Below are 20166 nucleotides of genomic sequence, written 5' to 3'. Positions count from 1 at the left end.
CACACAAATACTGATCGCACCACCTGTGCAACTAGAGCTGGCGTTGAACCAGAAAAGCAAATTGCAAAAGCTGCATTTGATTGGCAGGAAGTCTTATTATTTTTAAACCTGTACTGGCTGGGACGAGGGTGGGTAGATTTTCTATTCTTATTCATGTTATTCATACATACAGGGTCGCACATCAGGCCAGGTGACGCTCTTTGCGACAGAGACGAAAGCTAACATGCCGGTGGGCGATCTCCACACCTGACACAGAGGGCACGTTGGCGCTCCCCTGATAGGCGGCCTGCCCTCCGCGTTCGTGTGCGGGGCAACCGTGCAGCCGCTGCGACAGAGGAGCGGCACAGAACGGTGTGCAGTGGAGAGACCTGGAAAGATCATCAGGAGCAGATGGGGAGATTGGCAGAGAAGCGTAGCTCTGCTCTCCCCCACTGCGCCACGCCGGGCTACAGAGGCAGGCCAGATGAGGAGGAATGGGTCACAAACACACTTAGAGACTCTGTGTGGCTGTTATGTCCACACTTATATACGTCTGTGCACCGTGTGAAAGTTATGCATGCAAAGCACCAGCTATAGATATTTTCTATAATGAATACTGTATGCATGTAAGTGGAGATCGAAACATAGTGAATTAACCTCTATAATGACAAATGTTTCATGCAAAACTGCTGCTGAATCTCTGTCCTCTGCCTCCAATAAAAGCCGATCCTACGCCAGGTGTGCCCGGCGCCTGCATTGACAGGACTGCACCTGTGCCGGGGAGCCACGCCTCGCTGTATTATTCCAGCAACAATGAGCGCACGGACCCCGGTCCAACAAGGATTCTCTAAGGGTATCCATTTACAGCCAACGCACAATTACACAAGCACACCAGAGAACATACGACAACAGCACTGTGGAAAGAAACGGTCTGAGTAACACACACTGGATTCTGTGTTTTCCATCTCATCATTTCAAAACAAGTCTCCTACAAGCCAATTTACAACATGCATATATATGTATAATCTAAAAGCATAGGTAGACATCAAACCCGTTATCTGTGTGCTTTAACGCACTACTGGGTGGCCTGACCACAAACTTAACAAATACACATATGAACATGCTATCAACTGTATCTCAGTCTTTGCACACCCAAAAAGATCTGAGGCAAGACTTGAGTAACCAAACAATAATAGTAATAATAGTAAGCACCCTGCAGGAGCATGCACTGATTTGGAAGCTTGCATAAATATTTGGTGCCAGTGGGGCTCTTGCTAAGGGAGATTGGCATGGGGGTGCAGGGCAGTAATGGCAGGGCCCGGAGTGCACTAATGCATAGGCTCCCTCTCCCTCCAGCAGGGTTGCAGGGCGCCATGCCTACTCTCTGTAAACCTCGCAGCGCCTGCGGCCGCTCATGTGCAGTCTGGCGCTAGAGTGCATGTCCAAGGGAGTGACGCATTGCAGGTAGAAACGCACCAATCAGGAGCCGCCATCCCCCTTTCTGCGCCGGCCTATACGGCACCGAGACGCACGACGAGCCCGCAGCACGTCGCCCTCCGCGATGGCAGCTAGTCCCGCAGTTAGCAGGCGCCTTTTTCCGCAGTTTTTTCGCAGAGCAGACGAGTCTCCGGGCGCCTGATTGTCCCCGTCAGCGGCGCCTCGAAACCCCCCCATCGACCGCCAGCGCCCGGCCACTCCGCCCTCTCTGCGACGGGGGAAGGGGAGGCTGGCGGAGGGATACAGGGCGGGGGGAGGCGTTTATGAGCCGCCGTTAAAGGCGCGTCGGGGTCAGTCTGCTTTCATCCGCCGGAGCGCCTGCCTGGGACTGTTAGTGCGAGAGAACCACACCATGGTGAGTACGAGCCGCCCGCGCCGCGCTCCGGTACAGGGGAGCGGCCGCATGCTGTGTCGGCACCGGGCTGTGTGTGTTGTCGGGCCGGGCGCCCTATCGCGTCGTGCCCCGGATGTCTGCCAGGCTACCGGGCGCTGCTCCAGCAGGACTGTGTGACGCGACCCGTGGGGAGGAAGCGCCGATGCGGGGAGACGCGCCAGGCAGACGGCCTCCGAGCCCCGACGCAGGGCTCGCTGTGTGCCCCTCCAGAGGCGCCTCCGAGCCGGGGGACGCTGTGATCCGAGCCCGCTGTCGTGGGGCTCTGGAGTCTGCTGTGGGTCTTCACCGCGTTTGCGAATAAAAATGGCGCCGTGTTTGTAGTCTCGCCTGGTGCTTTTTTTACGCTAAAGACCGCGACTCGGTGCCGGTTCTGGTTGGAAAGTCCTCCCCGGTCCCGGCCTGTGCCTTAACGGGAACCAGATGCGTGCAACCAGGAAGCGGCTGCTCGCCCGCCCGCCACGCCCAGTTGTGCTCCGGGTTGCATCAGACGAGCGCCGGAGCAGCACGGAGGGGGATGTCGATCACTTTGGGGGGCTGGTTTCACGGGAGGCCCGAGGCTGCAGCGGGGGTGGGGGTGGATTGACTCATTTCTGCAGGCGGGCACGGAGCTTCTTGCGCCCCAGCCTGGCGGGACGGGTCCTCCGGGGTCGCCGTGCCGCTGCTGGAGGCGTGGGGGCCGGACGCACCGCCGTCCGGGTCTGTTTTGCCACGAATTAACTTGCTTATCAGCAAAACTCTTCGCAAAGAGCAGGAGAGGAAGAAAGCCAGCCGGCCACTCGGTCTGAGCAACTGGGGCAGAGATGTACTGTCTTGGGAGGCTCTCTCCTGCTGCCCCGGCCGATAAGGAGCGGAAAGCGGCTCTGACAGCAGCCCGGCTCCGGTGTCCTGCGTGTAGCCAGCGCTGGCCCAGAGGTGTAGCTTTAACCAGCACCCAGAAAACCCTTGAATCTGTGCAAGTATTTAATGCAATGTAGCTGCTGATGTATGACCTGGTTTGGTAATGGGAGACTAACTAACTGTTCCTTTTCCCTGCAGGCTGATCAACTGACAGAAGAGCAGATTGCTGGTAAGATGTGCGTCTGTCTGTGGTTTCCATTGCAGGTCTGCTCTCTGACTGCCGGCTGTCCGGCCACCTCCCTGCCTGGTGGGCTGTTTCCCTTTTAAGGCCGGGCCCAGTTGTGACAGATGTTTATACACCGCACTGTCCCTCTGACCGAGGCGAAGGCATTGCACGGTGTCTGTGCATTGCATCGGGGCGATTTAGTGTTGAGTGGCTTGTGATGCGCAGGCTTTCGGATGCAGTCCAGTTTGTGTAGGAGGTCTCGGATGAGGAGCGCAGGTTGTGAGGCTCGGCACATGGCAGCGCTGCAGAGACCGAGATGCGACGGACTATTGAGACAATTCTGCATTTAAAACCAGGAGCCCGAGTCTCTGGGTGCAACAACTGTGTGATTAAACCTGAATCCGCGAGTCTCGCACGCTGCAGACTGGAGTCTCTTCAGAGATGCAAACCCACAAATGGGTATAAAATGGATTTGATTTAGTCTTGAGCAAAATGTTTCTATACAATTTAACCACTTACTGGCCAATATATACATGCTATATGCACACTTTAAATTTCTTTTAAAACCATTTCAGCCTGCGAAGGGTTTTCCTTCATCACTGCAGTCCAGCTTGGTTGGCCTGCTGGTGTGGGCAGCAGGTGGGACCGGGGCCTGCTCTCGGGGACGGGATTAAACAAACGAGGAAACTGTTCAATGCATGCCTGATCCAAAGGTTAAGCACTATATTCATTCAATCGGTGTTAGTCCACACCAGATTACGGCTGTGGGGTGATGCCCGCCCACCCTGGTGTCGGCCGCAGTGAAGTGTGGATGCCTGTGACCCCAGTATACAGGACTCTCGCTGTGTTTACACGGAGACGCCCTGGCTGAAACCACGGGACGACCGTGACCAGTAGGCTGACCGTGACTTCCGCATGGCGTCCCACACGCCTTCGTTTAAATGTTCCCGAGTGGCCGGGGATGTCCGTGCTGTATTGGATTAGAATGGAGCCTCAAATCAATTAATTGCAGCTCTGAAGTCCTGAACCCTGGAACTGGGTTCAGACCACAAGTCCTTTTGACACTTCAATCATGGTTCACAGCTGGGGGCAGATTCCTTCACGGTTCATAATCAGGCAGCAGAGGAATTAAACTCTTCCTGCAGAACTGTGACCCACTTGGAGGGCAGAGTGTGAAATAAATAAGCCTTCATTTTGTCTTATTTAAAGAGCTCTTCAGATTATCTAATGAAACCTTATCAGCCGTGCCATTAATACCCTCCCGGCTTGTAAGCCCTGGCCGCGGGCCTGCCGGAGCGTGAGGCAGCTGGTCAGGGCCGGCGCTGGCAGAGTAGACCGTGTTAAATCTCCCCTCGGTCACTCGGGGACGCTGGCAGCCGAGGGGCTTCTGGTTATTGTTCTACTGTGGGCTGATGCAGGTCAGGGCTGCCAGAATCGCTTGTCATGATGCAGAGTGGTTGTTATGCGTCGACTCATTAGTTCAGTGTCAATATGTCGGCTCCTAGCAACAGGCGTGTTGTAATGCCTGTTTGTCTTGGTTGGGGTTGGGCCGGCTCAGTTCTCTTGAGGTGACCTTTGTCCCACTTCGGAGAACGTTTCTGGAAGGCACCTGACGTCCAGGGTGGGATTTAGACGGGTGTTTACATACCAGGCCATCGCTGCTGCCTGGACATGCTGGTGAAATCCTACAGGAGACGCCTTGACGGTCTCTCCTGGATTGTGTGCAAAGGTCAATCTGCACAGTGTGGGTTGCAGCAGAACATAAAAGCCAGTTCAGTTTTATGGTTGGGGGCGGGGGGGGTCAGTTTAACTACTTGAGACTCTTTAGCCACCTAGAAAAACATGCTCCAGATTACAGTAGCCCAACAGATTTAATTCGTATACCATTTAATTTGGCCAGGTCTTGGAGTGGATCTTGTTAGATCAGTTATGGAATTAATATGCAGTATGTAATCCATCTCTCCCTTTTCCCTCGTTCAGAATTCAAAGAGGCGTTCTCGCTATTCGATAAGGATGGCGATGGCACCATCACCACAAAAGAGCTGGGCACCGTCATGCGGTCACTGGGCCAGAACCCCACCGAGGCCGAGCTGCAGGACATGATCAACGAGGTCGATGCCGACGGTGAGTCGCTGACTCATTGCGGGGGTGGGGGGGGGAGTTCTGAATGGGTGGTTTTCCTGGGATGGGTTGTTCATCTCTCTCCTCCTTCCACAGGCAACGGAACAATAGACTTCCCCGAGTTCCTGACCATGATGGCGCGGAAAATGAAAGACACCGACAGCGAGGAGGAGATCCGGGAAGCATTCCGTGTGTTCGATAAGGTACAGTATGAGCCCCGCGGCGCAGAACGTGGGATTGGTTTGGGGTTGGGCCCGGACCCCCTGTGATGAGTTTGTTGTGCACCGCAGGACGGCAACGGCTACATCAGCGCCGCCGAGCTGCGCCACGTCATGACGAACCTGGGCGAGAAGCTGACGGATGAGGAGGTCGACGAGATGATCAGGGAAGCAGACATCGACGGCGACGGGCAAGTCAACTACGAAGGTACGTGTCCCGGGTCGGAATGGTCTTCCTGGAGGCCCGAGTGGCCACCTGTCAGAGCCTCTAATCCCAGATCTCCAGCCCGTGGTAGAGCAGTGAAACCTGTCGGGTCGCGCTGATCTCACTTAGTCCAGTCCTGCTGTACCCTGGACTGAAGGGACCCAGATCACTGGACACTCCTGCTCTGCCTAAACTGCAGAGAGGAGTCTGTGATTCTGTCAGCGCTTTGAGGGACTGAAGTCTGTTTACTGACACCCTGAAGCTGACGTGTCCCGATTGTAAGAATTGAGGGGTGGTTAGACTCGAGGACAACACGGCGGAGCTGTGACTGACGCTCGAGCGCAGCTGTGCTTGACTCCCAGTGTCCGCCGTCTTCCAAGCACAATCCGCACCTCCTTTACTGCAGGAAATGCCTTCATCCGGAAGAGCAATTCGAGAACTAAGCTTCCCTGCCCCCCCGAAGTGAAGTAAGCTGAAGCGCATGTGATTGTGATGAGCCTGGACTAACCCCCGCTCTCTCTCCTCCCCACAGAGTTTGTACAGATGATGACGGCGAAGTGAAGGCCTTGTACAGTGTTTTTTTTTTTTTTTTCTTGTATAAAATTATTTGCCTTTTCTTTGTTTGTATTTATCTGTACAATGTTTATCCCCCCCGCTGTCCAAAGGAACTGCATGTATACTCTAGGATTCGAGTCCTCATGTCCCCCCTTTTTTTAATTTCTTTCGCTGTCATCATACCGTGAGTCGGGGCGCGGCCGGGCGCTGCATGTGGAGCGAGGCGCCCCGCGGCGAGGGGCAACATCTAGGCCGCCCGCCGCCGCTGGATGGCACCCGGCGACCGTGTTGGCATGAAACCCTTTTTCTGCGGAGTCGCGGCTCTGCGCGGACTATGGACAAAGTATATATGAATTTCTCAGCGTTGCACTATTGCAAAACGGGTGTATCATCCAGGTACTCGTACACTAACTCTTTTTGTATTTGCTGTTCTGTACCAGAGAACTCCTGTTCTATTCTTACTATGCTTTTTAAGGTTTTAGTCTTTTTCTTTTTTTTAACTGCTTACGGCACAAACATGCCTCAAAGAATCCATTCCAAGTTGTATATTTTTGTTTTCCAATAAAATTTACAATTTACCCAAACCGAACATCTGGCTTTGTTCTTAAAGTGGGCCGTTACAGGGGGGTTTGGGGCGGATTGTGGTCATCAGTTTGACGCTTGATACGAGTGTCTTGTACGAGGTGTGAACCCAGTGTTGGAGAGAACCCGTCCCCCGGCTGCAGCAGGGCGTTTCAATCCCAGCCCAGAACCGCACGACCGGCCTGATTGTGTAGAGACCTGAATCCACACACGCGCGACACTCCCTGCGATGCATAAAACACACGGCGGCACTGATCTGGGTCTTGCGTTGCTGAATTAGCCTTTCAGTTCCCACTAGACTCCAAAAACTCCAGATCTTACCAGAACCTGTGGGGTTGCAAGCAGCTACTCCTGGGCTCTTCTGTTTGCTCCAGCGTGGGGGGAGACTGCAAACTGACCGGTTCTCCGAGGGCACCGGGCCGGGTCAGTTCGCAGCGAACATGGAGCAAAGCATTACAAGATGACTAAGCTCTTAACTCGGGCTGGAAGAGAATCTGCTGCCCAGAGCACAGACGCCTGCAGGGCACCGGTGCACCGCGGCCACGCCCGTTCATTGCACAACGAGCTCGTTCACCAACTTCAATTAAGTCTTGCACCTATGAGTGATGCGACAGGACTGGCATCCAAAGTGCAGGACTTGGCCGCAATGAAGATTCACAGTACTCGGGCTGTTTTTAGTGCTTTTATCTTTATTGAGACGGCAGTTTTCAGTTGTGTGTGTAATGTGTCATTTTGTAAACATCGCACTTCACACGGGGGGGGGGGGGGAGATGCACACGGTCCCGACAGATGACGATCTTCATTTCCAGTCCTTCATCACGGCTATAAACTCTGCGAATGAGAAAACGGACCGAGTTCAGGAGACCCCAAAGTTGGAGTTGGTTAATAAGTTGTTTATACAAGTGTATACTTAACTGAAAACCCCTACTGTTTAAAATAATGAAAAGGCTCTGATACAGGAAATTAATAGTTCAATTAAGGGTTAAATAAAATAATTAAGAGCTCGATTGGAACACAAACCAGCAGGGTGGGGGGGCTCCGAGACCGGGGTTCTGACCCACTGCACTTCAGGACAGATCTGGGCCAGCTTGCTTAGGGGAAATCTGTCAAGTCATTTAAATCATTGCTGACCCCAGAGCTGTTATTTAATGATAAAAACTTAATCATAATATAATACAATAATAACAACAGTTCTTCATTAGAGCTGTGGGACTCTGGGGAAATAATTTTTCCATTGTTGCATTAGCAGGAGATTTACTGGTTCCAATTCCTGAAGCGTTGCAGAGAGAATCCACACTGTTTGGAAGCTGAGCTCGCCCAAGTGTGAGTCACTGATCTGATCTCTCTGTCGACGGTGGATTAATCTGGTCCTGTGATCTCCCACGACAAACAAAGCTAATTAACAATTAGTCTGGGCACTGATCACTCCAGTTCAGAACTGGCAGACGCAGTGCTGTGTGTGCGGGGCAGTGCCCTCCAGGGCAGGACGGATGGAAAACAAATGGTTAGCAGTCAACCAGAGAGAGGGGCGTCTCGGCAGCACAGGTTATTCAAAAGGACTTGGATTATATTCAGTTGTGGGCGACACCTGGCAGATGAAATTCAATGTGGACAAGTTCAAGGTATTACATGCAGGTAACAAAAATGTCCACTATAATTACACTATGGGAGGAATAGAACTGGATGAAGTAACGCATGAGAAAGACCTAGGAGTCTATGTGGACTCCTCACTTTCTCCATCCAAACAATGTGGGGAAGCAATAAAAAAGGCAAACACAATGCTAGGGTATATTGTCAAAAGTGTAGAACTGAGATCAAGGGCAGTGATGTTCAGACTGTACAATGCACTAGTTAGAGCTCATCTGGATACTGTGGACAGTTCTGGGCTCCACACTTCAAGAAAGATATCGCTGCTCTAGAGGCAGTTCAGAGGAGAGCAACCAGACTTATTCCAGGTCTGAAGGGAATGTCCTACTGAGAGACTGAGGACCTGAACCTTTTCACCCTGGAACAGAGGAGACTACGTGGGGACTTGATCCAAGTCTTCAAAATCATGAAAGGCATCGACCACATCAAACCAGAGGAGCTTTTCCAGATCAGCAGGGACACACGCACCCGGGGACACAAATGGAAACTGGGCTTCAAGGCATTCAAGACAGAAAACAGGAGACACTTCTTCACACAGAGAGGCGTCACAATCTGAACAAACTCCCCAGCGATGTGGCTGAAGAGACAATTTGGGAACATTCAAAAACAGACTGGATAGGATCCTTGATCACTTAGTTATTAATGGACACCAAACGAGCATGATGGGGCGAATGGGCTCCTCTCGATTGGACACTGTCTTATGGTCTTAAGAGATGGAAAACAAAAGACAAAACAAAGGCACAAAGTCCACACAGCGTTCGGAAACCCGCTCAACTCTGACTCGGGTGGAAACTCCTCTCCAGGTCGGCCCAGGACACACGTTTACCATCACGCAGAATTATCCTCAACAGGAGATGTGTCAGCGCACAGATTAAAATACCTTCGTACTCCACTTCGCCGCTGCCATCGGTGTCGGCAGCCTTGATCATCTCCTTCGCCTTTTCCATGGTGATGGGCTTCCCCATGACGGACAGGACCTTGAAAAGTTCCACGGCGCTGATGTGTCCGTCTTTGTTCTAGAAGGGGGACGGGAAACAGCCTGGTCTGAGACCGCGAGAGACACTGCTGCTGCTGCCAAAGCTATCTGACAGGATCGAGTACAAAGCGCAGCATGGAGGAAGTAGGCGGGAAACACAGAGAGATAAAGCAATAGAGGAGGTTGGGGAGGAGGTCGAGAGAAAGAGAGAGAGTGACAGACGAGGCGAGAGGTTTACCAAATCGAACTCATTGAAGGCCAGTCGGAGTCCGTCCTGGCACTCCGGCTTCACCTTCCCCTCCAGCATGGCCAGGAACTCGGGGAAGTCGATCCTGCCGTCGTCTGGTAGACAGATAAACAGGAAGCGGAGGAAACGCGTCAAGAAACAACAGCAGCCCGGCGGCACACCGCTCCCAACCCCGCGCAGGCGGCCTTCCCCACTCACCGTTCATGTCCACATCCTCGAAGCGGTAGCCCAGCGCCACCATCAGCGGCTCCAGGTCCTCCCTCGGGATGTATCCGTCCTTGTCCTCGTCCACGTCGTTGAAGGCGGCTCTGAGCTCTGCAAGGCCAGAGACCCGTGTGTGACTGACAGCCAGAGCAGCTCATTGAACACACATCTGCGCATATCTGTTCGCTTTCCCTCCTCCGTGCCGAGCGCTTTCGTTGTCTATCCGTCCGGCATCACAGAGAGGGTTGTAAAGCAAAGAACAATAGGAGACGTGGCTTTTCAAATCATGGAAATGTTAAATGAGTCCTCACCCTCGATTTGCTCCTCTGTCAGGTGATAAGTCTGCAGGGAGACGGGAAGCTGTTAGTTGAAAGGCAACTGAATTCACAAAGAAAAGTAGTTTTTTTCCCCCCCATCGTCAATCCAAAGACTTTGGTTGTTCACAACAGGATACAGAAGTAGACAAAGCGGTCCGTGTAGCATTCGTTTATGATATTTCTCTGTCGTTAGACTATAAACACATTTGTCTCAAGGATCGGGTTCATTCTGCAGCTTGTTTTCTGATGGGTGTGGTTTGGAGAAGGTCTATGTGTGGATTATACAATGCAGATAATTGTTTGCCGTGGGTGTGTTCAGTGTATTTACCCACAATATACCAGACACACCTGGAATGCACCTCCCAACTGCGGCGTTTTTTAACTGGAACACTGTTTTGTTCTCCATACTTGAATTGAATTAAAAAATAAAGATTCTCCAGTATTCATCGGCGCTGTTATGCTTCTGGTTTCTCCACAGAGCCGCCTGTGGCCTCTGAGCCGTGCAGCGATAACGGCTTATCTGAGTGTTAGAACGGGTGTCATATTTGACTGCAGACCGTCTGTAAGGCGACACTACAGATATCAGCCCTGAAAATATCATAACTGGATTCATGTGTCTGTGTTATTCAATGTACAAATGTACAATTTGTACAATGTACAAATCCACCCCTCGGACTGGTGGCTCCACTGTGCGCAACACACCTTAAGTGTTATTTCACCTGTAGTGTAACAAGGACTCACCATTGTGTCGCTCCCTGAGGTCCGAGTGTCACCGCAGCCCTGCCAATCTGCTGGATGGAAGAAGAGTGTTAGAGTGAGGTGGCTGTGCCGGCGCTCCTGTCAGACCCAGTGCCAGAGAAACTGGTCAGACTGGTCCTGGAGACACCTCTTTCAGCAGCGCTAGTGTGAAACGACACGGCTTTAATAGGAGGAAGAACAGGTCTGTCAAGGCCCCGAAACCTGTCTTAGCTCTGTCACAGATAGGATCAACTTAAACTCTCTGTACACCCTAAAAACAGTCACTCTTTCTAATAAGGTGGAGTGATTCCTCATGATTGAATATATGAAACCACAGGATTGACACAGGTCACGTACTTCTGATGTCGGTCACATGTATGTTAGAGTTAGAGTTCATGTGCTCAACATGAGAACTCGCAGGATGTGCATGAGCTACTGATGTGTTCATGCTTTATAAACGTCTGGACCCCTATTGGACGCCCTATCAGCCCCACATCACGTCCTGTTCATGATCTGGAGGGACTGGTCCATTATCACCAGCCTGCGTTGTGGAAACAGTGAGTGATTGTCGCAATGTTATAATAACACAAATTATAACAACAACATAATAATAACACTAATGCATGTATTATCGGTGTATTGTCACAAGCAGACGAATAATAGACCATTGTACGAATAATAAAGACAACTGTAAAGTCGAGGGGCGCAGGTTTCGTTTCACAATGGGGGTGGGGGCGTCTCGACATTGCGGATATTGAAACTTTTCTGATTTAAATACCATAATTGACAAGACACGCTGCGTCACAGAGCATCATTAATATGTATAACCGGTCCAGCAGTGCTCTGTGACGCTGTGTGTCAATTATTGAACTCTCTTTGTTCTGCGCTACACAATAACAACAGGCCTTTCTCTGGGGGGGTCTCTCTCTCTCTCTCTCTCCCCGGGGTTAATGGACGCTGCGATCCTCTCATATTCCTGCAGCTACTGAATCCTAACACCCTGGATACCGAGACACACAGAGACACCGGAGCCATGACCGCCGCGCACAGGAGAGCCGGCGCCGCAGAGAGAGGGGGACGTGTCGGTGTCGGTGTCGGCGTCGGCGTCGGCACATCAAGGAATAAGGTAAGGGGTTTAAACGGGCTAGATTACAAACATCGAGTCATCTTTTACCATTTAAACAAGCGCATCCCAATTAACCAATGGGCCTGAACCCAGGACTGTACGTCAGTTTACCGCACTGTGCGATCGATTCAAGTCAAGTACAGGATGATGTCACTGTGGGGTTCATTCCGTCACACAACACCCAAACTCGGCGGAGCCTGGATACAGAGAGACAAGCCGGCAGCTGACTGGTGTGTCCACTATACAATGGATCAAATCGCTGATATTGCTGAGCTTTGATCTTCCAAGAAACTGAAAACACACTCTCTCTCTCACACACACACACATCAGTTGCAGCACTGTAAGCCATGTTTTAAAGCCCCTATCCTGACAGTTGTCAGACTATGAAACCCTAAGTGCTCTACTTACAGAGGGGAAGTGGCTGCCGCTCGAGTCATTTTAAAAAGTGGACGATGGGAATTGGCTGCTGTTTAACTGCCAGCCGCCAAGAAAAAAGCAATTAATTTTTATTTAGTCTGGAATGATGGGAGTCAGCTGGGGGTTTGAAGCTCCTGCAGTTTTACGCCAGAGCAACACTTTTACTCCAGCTCTGGCCAGTGTAAAGAAGAGCGTTTCGCTGAGTCTGTTTCCCACACAACCAAATGCAGACGGTAAAAAGCTTTGTCTCTGTCGTAACGTTGACGGTGTTTATGATCGTATGTCGGGCCACTGTTTCTGAAACCAGCGCCAGGCATTGTTTTCGAGGCTCCTGGGCATGGCCTCAATCCCTGCGTTGGGCGAGATTATGATTATGTTACAAAGTGACTGAGGGAGGGGGAGGAGGCTGGGGTTAGATGGGAATGCATCTTCGCTCTGTGCTCTCGAGAGTGGCGGTCTGTGTGTGTGCGATGGAGACAGAAGCACAAGTTTATTGTAAATGTAACCTTCCTCGAGAGACACAGGGAGCTGTCAGGGCCAGTTAAAGCTTTCATCCCAGGTGAGGCGCTTTAACTGGCCCTGACAGCTCCTCTGGGCCGTCTCAGCATCAGGTGGCCCTGCTCCACCACGGCATCGGGGAGGAATAGAGGTACACGACTCTGAGATTCACAGTACAGCTTTCTTAAAAGTGTCTGGGACTCAGGAAGGTGCTGAAAATCGTATGTGCGCACGGTGTGTTGATTTAATTTCCATCTCTTTGCAGGACAGTGAGAAGGAGCTGGTGTCGGAGAGGGAAAGCTGGTGGAGAAGCACCATTAAAGTAGGTGTCTGCTGTGGAAACCATCATCCTGCCCCCTACCTGTTAATAGTAATAACAGTAATAATGATGTGGTGGTGTTTGTGGTGTTGATGATGCCCTTTTAAATCTGGAGAGCGTTCACTCCAGAGATTGTCGTGTTCAATGGCAGGGCTGTTTGGCAATGCGTTCGGCTTTTGGAGACCCCCTACTCTTGGTCAATTACCTGTTTCTCAGCCTTCCCTACGTCTCCCCGCACATTTCCTTCTTACACAAAATTAAATAAGTAAACTGGGCACGATCCTGGAAGGTCGAGCTCTAAATATCACCTGTCACGGTGCGGAGGCCTCCTGGAGCAGCGATTAGCACAGAGCTCACAGGGATCGCGGCGCCGGTGATGGTCAGTCACAGCCTCCTCCACAGCAGCTAATTACAGGCTGTGGACTGACGCTCTCACTGAGAATCCCTTTTATTCTGAGAGATGGCGCTCAGTACCCTATGAGGGTTTAATTTATCGTCCAAAGCCACTTTTTCTACAACTTATGAGTAAAAACACAATCTAGGACGATGCTTTGTCTCGACAGGACTCCCCAGACCCAGGGAGCTACCATGTGAGGGACTTCCTCGAGGAGGCCCAGCTGAACCCGGTCAAGATGACGTACAACTTCAGAGGGAAGGGCAGGGAGCGGCCAGCGGGCTGGCTGCCCAGCGGGGGTCTTCTGCTGCCCGGAGCCTACAACCACCGCGACTTCCTACAGCGGACAGAAAAGCGGCCGGCCTCCTACTCCTTCAAGAACAGCCCGCGACCGGACTGCTACACGCTAGGCATCAGAGACAAGGTGGGTCCCGGCTGGGCTGCTGGAGAAAACAGCCCAATCACGTTGGATGAACTGATACGCTAAGATGAGGCTTGGGGACAGATCAGCACGATCAATGTGGCCAATAAGATCGATAAACCACAAGCACCCTAACGAGTAAGATGTGTGTAATCTCACTGATGCCCTTGTGAAAAAACTGAAACATCGGCTTGCTGAAGTCTAATTTATAGTGTCTGCTTCGGCTTATTTATTTGGCTGAGCTGGGCTGAGTCAACTGATCCACATCTGTCCCGACAAGAACAGCATTGCTTTTTAGAAGGTTTAGGGGTTCGGACACTGGCCCTGCAAAAGCAACCAAATGGCGTTTTACCACTATAGAGCCGTTTCTAAGCCCCAGCTGACCGAGTTCTCTGTGTCTGTTTCAGGACATAGACGTCTCACCGTGTGCCTACAATATCGTAGACGACCCTGTGCCCAAGCTGCCCTGCAAGTGAGTCACAAAAGTCTTCATTTTTGTTTAGTTTTTTTTTGTAGGATGGTAAAGAGCATCTTCAACCGGCCATTTGGTAACCCTGCTCTCCTCTCTCCTCCAGGCACGCAATGTTCCGGTCTGCGGTCCAGCGAGAAACGTTTCTCCCAGTGAGTGTGAAGCTCACAGCTGTGATTTGTGCACGAGAGCGTCGACTGAAAATGAATATACAGGCAGCGATGTTTGAAGAGCTGCTGCCAGATGCTGGACTTCCACCTCCATCGCTCACCTGCTCGAGATTAGGTGTTGTGTTTGAGTAGCGATGCCGGCTGTCGCTGTGGTTGTGTTATCAGTGACGGATGTCGTTTCAGTGTCCCTGTTGTCAGGCGTGTCGAGGGTGAGTTCTCTGGGCTGAGGTGTGATAAGCACAATCAGCCGTCCCCGTCTCCTCCATGTCCCCGGCCCGACAGGCTCCTCCGATGCTGATGGCACCTGGCGGGAAGTGCGTAGTGTTTATCACACGGCAGCAGGGCGGAACGGAGTGTAAATACAGGTTCCTCTATGGCAGAGGAGGAGGAGGGAGAAGGGCCGTTTCCAATTGAGCGTCAGGAAGCCGACTCGCACAATACTGCCTGCGGGGAGGAAACACAGCGTCCATCTGAGAGCCAGCTCACTACAGGGAGAGAGAGAGGCCGTTCAGCTCCGATGGCAGCGTTATCAATACCATCTGCCCGTTCCTGTCCTCCAGCGCTGTTGCACTTTATTAGCTCCAATAAAGGAATAATTGCGTCTCATTTTCCAGGCAGGGTGCATTCCTGCGATGTGGAGACAGCTCTGTTTACACTGAACTGTCCTCAACAACCGCCCGCCACAAATTAACCCTGTGCAGGCGCCAGGGGACTGCTTCAATCCTGGTTCTGTATCGGACACGTGTGTTCATCGTATGATCCTGAACACAGCGTTGTCTGAGCAGTCATTCTGTTTACCTGAATAGAAAGCTTTTACAGCCTTAGCAGCACAGGGGGAACTTTAATGGAGGGAGCGTACGGGCAGTGTAAGGAAACAAACAAAAACACAGACTTCTGTCTCCTAGAAGGAGGGACCGGCTCCGGGGCAGTACAATGTCTCCAAGGACACCAGCCAGTGCGCCGTCACTTCCTGTTTCCGGTCAGCTGTGCCTCGGATGGTGGGCCCTCGCTCAGTGAGTTGCACTCGGACACAGACACACACTGGGACAGACACAGCCCCACACTGGGACAGACACACACTGGGACAGACACAACCCCACACTGGGACAGACACACACTGGGACAGACACACATTGGGACAGACACACACTGGGACAGACACACATTGGGACAGATACAACCCCACACTGGGACAGACACACATTGGGACAGACACAGTCCCACACTGGGACAGACACACACTGGGACAGACACACATTGGGACAGACACAGCCCCACACTGGGACAGACACACACTGGGACAGACAGTCCCCAGTGTGAGCACCGGCTCGGTGGGGTCAGGCCGGGGCGGCAGGGAGCGGGGGAGCAGCCTGGGTTACGTCAAGAAATAGATTCGCTTGTGAAAAGAGACACAGCTTTCCCAGCCATAACCTCCCTTCTGTTCTTGTGTGCACAGAAAACCCCGGGCCCAGGGACTTACGAGCTGTCCCGGCAGACCGGCCAGCGCCTGGAGACGGAAGCCACCATGGGCCGGGCGCACGGCCTCTTCTTCCGCAATGTGTTCGACTTTTAAAGGAACCGCAACCCTGGAGTGAGTCAACAGGGGTGTGGTGGACCAGGTGTACATATTAATCAGGCTGCTCAACATGTATGAAAGTGTGTGGACACGTTCAGTAGCTTCTGTCCCTCCTTTCCATTTCCCTCTCGCTGAGCCTGGAGTAGCACCCTGGCAGTGTGCTGTGGGGGTCAGGAGCCAGTTTCCACTGAGCCACTGTCCAGGCTGTTGATCTAAGCCCTGTTCTGGTTAAGCGTCTTCGAAACTTCCCCTGCCGTTGCGCTGCCAACTGAAACAACTGGTGAAGGATGAACCTGACCTCTGAAACTAAACACCCAACCAACCAAGCACACACACAAAGACACACCCACAAACACACACACACTTCCAGTTGAAGTCAGTGTCAGTAAACCCTGGAGGGGGGGTCCTCAGTAAGGAGCTTGCTCGGCTCGGTGTTGTAGTCTTCTGTAGTAATCTGAAGGTGACCTCGAGCCTCCTCACCATCAGATTACTACGGAAGACTACACCAACTCCAGAACACCATTTTTCCTCCACCCGACATCGTTCTCCAGGATCATCTAGGCAGAGTCCGCACTGAGCAGAGATACTAAGCCCCTCCTCCACCAGCCCATTCCTTCTCTGACTATAGTTCTGAGCATCACTACTACCATCCAGAAGATCACTATAATTATCGCTCATCCTTTGCAGGATGGACTAATAGATTTTTACCATGACGTGAGATGGTTTATAGTGAGGACATTCAGGTGCTCATTCCTGCAGCTCTTGTACCACAGATCTTGACTCTTCTACATGGTTACCCTTTTTGCGGCCACATGGGCACGAGAAGACCCTTCAGAGAGCTCAGAAGTTGTGCTACTGGCCATTTATGAGAAGGGATATTGAGACTTTCTGCAAAGAGTGTCTCTCTTGCCAATCAACACGGTCTCCAGTACCTCACTCACGAGCCCCACTACAGCAGCTGTTCAACCTTTCCAAAAAATAGCTGCAGACATTACTGAGCTACCGATTACCTCCACAGGGAAGAGGTATGTGTTAGTTATTATGGATTATTTTACTAAATATGTTAATTTGTACACCCTGTCAGATCAGAATCACCTACCATTGCTAAGTGTATTTTCAAAGATTATATCCGCCAACATGGTGTCCCAGAGTCCATTCACACTGACCAAGGTCGCCAGGTTGAATCTGACTTAGTGAGAGATCTCTGAAAGATGCTAGACATTGTGAAAACACGTACCAGGCCATATCATGCTCAATCAGATGGTATGGTAGAGTGTCTTAATAGAACTTTGAAAGACCAATTGGCCAAGTATATATACTTAGAGTTAGCATATAATTCTAACCCCACATTCCAGTACTGGTCTTCCACCATATTTCTTGGTCCATGGCAGAGAACCCACAATACCAGTGAACATCCTGTTTGGCTGCAATGAAGACGTGTCCAGTGCAACACCTGGAACATCTGCCGATTATGCTCAGTCCTTACAGAGTCCACTCAGACTCACACAAAGTGTGGCACCACAGCAGGCTGAAAGCGTTCTATGGCCCTCCTCCTCCTCCCCCACAGAAAGGGGCCTCTGATGGCACAGGACACACTGCTTCCCCGCTTACAGCTTTATCTGGAGCCCTGCCACACTGGCCCAGATGGCAGACTAAGAGAGGACTTTGTGAAGCACCCCTGGAAGACTCTGCTGCAGGTCCTCCGCAGGAGCAACACAGTCTCATTTCAGCACCACGTGGGACATCTCAGCCTGCAGAAAGTTCCATCTCTCCTCCTCTTAGTCAACGGGAAAACCAGGACATGGCATCCCTTAACACTACACAGTCAACTGCTCCGCTTTCAAATGGCACTGCAGAGCGGACAACCCGTGTATCATGTTGATATTTGACTGTTTATTTCTCTTTGTATGTCTGCATTAATTCCAGTTAACTGTATTTATGTTCCCTTAATAGAGACTTGAATAAGTTCTAGTTATAAGCATACTACTGATGTTTTTGAAATGAGGACATTTCATAAAATACCCCAGGGAGGTATGTAGAGAATAAATAAATAAACAAATAAATACATAGAAATTAATAACTTAATTACAATGTAATCAATAGTGAATGAATGCTGGAGTCCTAATAGTTTACATATGTTATATACTACATCCTGACCACCAGGGGGAATTAATCCTATGTTGATGTGTTTGGGGTTAATCTTATATATATTGATGTTGTTGGTAGTTGAGAAGGAAGGGGGAAGTGAAGAAGTGAATGGGGAGAAAACAATAGACAGACCACATTGGACAGCCAGCAATTAGTAACCCACTGCAATCCTCCTGTTAACCTGCACTTTTGCTAATAAACTTGACTCATCCTTAAAATGAACAGTTTCCACACCTACATTAATATGCTTTGGATGTGCTGTCTCCATTACACACACAAATAATACATTTTAAATCATCGTTCTGGGTCAGTGCAAAGCATTGGAGTATTACTGCATGGAGTCCAGAAACCTCTCTCAAATCGCACACTGTCAGTGAGTGAGTCAAGCCAGTGATACGGCGATGAGCAACACAGCACTCACACAGGCCACACATCTCACCCAACACTGGGGAGAAAGAGCACTTCTGTTCTGTGGGCTGGCAGAGAGAAAACCGAGGATGAAGGGGTGAATAATATTTTAATGCAAAAAGAACATAATGCTTCTACAGTCATGTGACGTGTTAAAGGTCTGCACACGCAGCACCGCTAAAATCCTCTGGCGCCGAACGCTGTGGTGGGCCATCGCAGGAGCTCCAGGGCAGAGAAGTCCACCACAATTTCACAACCCAGACACGTTCATGACTAATATGAGCTGCTGCCGTTTACAAGCGCTTTATATTGCCTGTGAAATATGACCCCGGGGGAGCGTGCCATCGGTTTTACGTAACTCACATTGGGCGTATCGATTGCGACTCGTTCTCGGATTCATATGGTGATAACAGTGAATACATTTGCATGGCTGCTCCATCGAAGGTCCTTTAGGATTGATCGATGCCGGGCCGAGTGAACAAACTCAGCACCGTTTGGTGTCTCTACTCTATCGTCCCCCCAATTAACTCCCCAATAAATACCACCAAGCGCTCGTTATTTCCCTGTGACATTTGAAATGGCCGCCAGGGCAGCACAATATAAATACCATCGCAAACAAATTGAGTTACAGAAAAAAATGCCTATTATGTATGAAGTCTTAATTGGTATTGATGGCTTGTGTGACTTTACAGGCTTTGGGGATTTGCTTTCCAATATAAGATTGAAAGCATGCAAACACCTCCGCGCACGTAGCAGTGACGGCAGCTTTGCACCGAGACCCGAGCTGTGAATTACAGTCCCGGAGACTCGGAGGCCACAGAGCGCTGGCACTTCTCCGTCAGCTGTGACTGGAGATCGCACAGCTCCGAGTTTCAGTTTCAGAGTTTCAAATGCAGCAACTGTGTCACTGAATCGGATAACGTGACCCCCCCACAGAGCACGGTCGATGGCCCAGCCAGCTCCCTGCATGGCACGTCCGGCTCGCCCTGCCAGCTGCACCGGGGCGAGAGGCGATCCGCGGCGATGGTGATGTTATGTGACTGAGGTGGAAATGATCGGCGTGCGGACAGCTGCCTGGGAGGGAGCGGGAGAGCGGTCACTCTGCTTTCAGCGAGGAAAGGGTGTCACCTTCACAGGCCCAACCCGATTCCTTGTTTTATTTTCGTAAATGTATTTTTAATGTTCTTCCAGGCCTCTCCATGTCACGTGTCATCCTACTGTGCCCTCCACCCTCCATCCCACCGCCCTCCTCTGTCTGGAGCTGTTTATTCATCAATCCGGTGGTCTGTCATCAGCGTTGTGCAACTTATATACTCTCTGTTAATGCAAGTTGCTATTAAATGAACTCATGTAAATCGATATGTGTGTGTGTGTGTGAGTGTCTGCTTTCTAACTCGTGGCACACGGAGTCACTGACCCTGCTCCAGTTGCACATTCACAGGAGGGTCAATTTCACGCATCCTCGGCCGAGGTTTCA

At 51.1% G+C, this 20166-nt stretch overlaps 3 protein-coding genes across 4 annotated transcripts; 2 read left to right on the top strand and 1 right to left on the bottom strand.

Annotated features, from left to right (window-relative positions):
- The first annotated feature begins 1687 nt into the window (after positions 1–1687).
- LOC136719352 (calmodulin-1) lies at positions 1688–6616 on the top strand. The gene is made up of 6 exons (XM_066697259.1): positions 1688–1831; positions 2906–2936; positions 4914–5057; positions 5151–5257; positions 5345–5480; positions 6010–6616. The coding sequence occupies exons 1-6, from the start codon at positions 1829–1831 to the stop codon at positions 6036–6038; spliced, it is 450 nt and encodes a 149-aa protein (XP_066553356.1). The 5' UTR covers positions 1688–1828; the 3' UTR covers positions 6039–6616.
- Positions 6617–7283: 667 nt separating this feature from the next.
- On the bottom strand, positions 7284–10878 carry LOC136719353 (calmodulin). The gene is made up of 6 exons (XM_066697260.1): positions 10747–10878; positions 10000–10030; positions 9683–9799; positions 9476–9579; positions 9142–9277; positions 7284–7445 (listed from the first exon to the last, which is right to left on the bottom strand). The coding sequence occupies exons 1-6, from the start codon at positions 10747–10749 to the stop codon at positions 7414–7416; spliced, it is 423 nt and encodes a 140-aa protein (XP_066553357.1). The 5' UTR covers positions 10750–10878; the 3' UTR covers positions 7284–7413.
- An 826-nt stretch (positions 10879–11704) lies between these two features.
- stpg4 (sperm-tail PG-rich repeat containing 4) lies at positions 11705–18503 on the top strand. 2 transcript variants are annotated; one of them, XM_066697258.1, is made up of 7 exons: positions 11705–11869; positions 13050–13106; positions 13667–13921; positions 14326–14390; positions 14494–14539; positions 15463–15570; positions 16014–18503. In XM_066697258.1, exons 1-7 carry the CDS (start codon positions 11777–11779, stop codon positions 16128–16130), a joined length of 741 nt encoding a protein of 246 aa, XP_066553355.1. In that variant the 5' UTR covers positions 11705–11776; the 3' UTR covers positions 16131–18503. The 2 variants fall into 2 exon arrangements, with proteins under 2 accessions (XP_066553355.1, XP_066553354.1); XM_066697257.1 differs by having other exon boundaries at positions 14494–14672.
- The last annotated feature ends 1663 nt before the right edge of the window (positions 18504–20166 follow it).

Source organism: Amia ocellicauda, chromosome 23 (genome assembly GCF_036373705.1).
Source record: "Amia ocellicauda isolate fAmiCal2 chromosome 23, fAmiCal2.hap1, whole genome shotgun sequence".
NCBI classification, from domain to species: Eukaryota; Metazoa; Chordata; class Actinopteri; order Amiiformes; family Amiidae; genus Amia; species Amia ocellicauda.
This window is presented reverse-complemented; position numbering and strand designations above follow the sequence as displayed.

Coding starts and splice junctions, on each gene's coding strand:
- LOC136719352 (XM_066697259.1), top strand. Junction 2,937..4,913: donor GACAGAAGAGCAGATTGCTG/GTAAGATGTGCG, acceptor TCCCTCGTTCAG/AATTCAAAGAGGCGTTCTCG. Junction 5,258..5,344: donor CATTCCGTGTGTTCGATAAG/GTACAGTATGAG, acceptor TGTGCACCGCAG/GACGGCAACGGCTACATCAG.
- LOC136719353 (XM_066697260.1), bottom strand. Junction 9,800..9,999: donor GACAGAGGAGCAAATCGAGG/GTGAGGACTCAT, acceptor CTGGCCTTGCAG/AGCTCAGAGCCGCCTTCAAC. Junction 7,446..9,141: donor CGGCGAAGTGGAGTACGAAG/GTATTTTAATCT, acceptor TCTCATTCGCAG/AGTTTATAGCCGTGATGAAG.
- stpg4 (XM_066697257.1), top strand. CDS start 11,777: ATGACCGCCGCGCACAGGAGAGCCGGCGCCGCAGAGAGAGGGGGACGT. Junction 13,922..14,325: donor CGCTAGGCATCAGAGACAAG/GTGGGTCCCGGC, acceptor TGTCTGTTTCAG/GACATAGACGTCTCACCGTG. Junction 14,673..15,462: donor GCTCACCTGCTCGAGATTAG/GTGTTGTGTTTG, acceptor TCTGTCTCCTAG/AAGGAGGGACCGGCTCCGGG.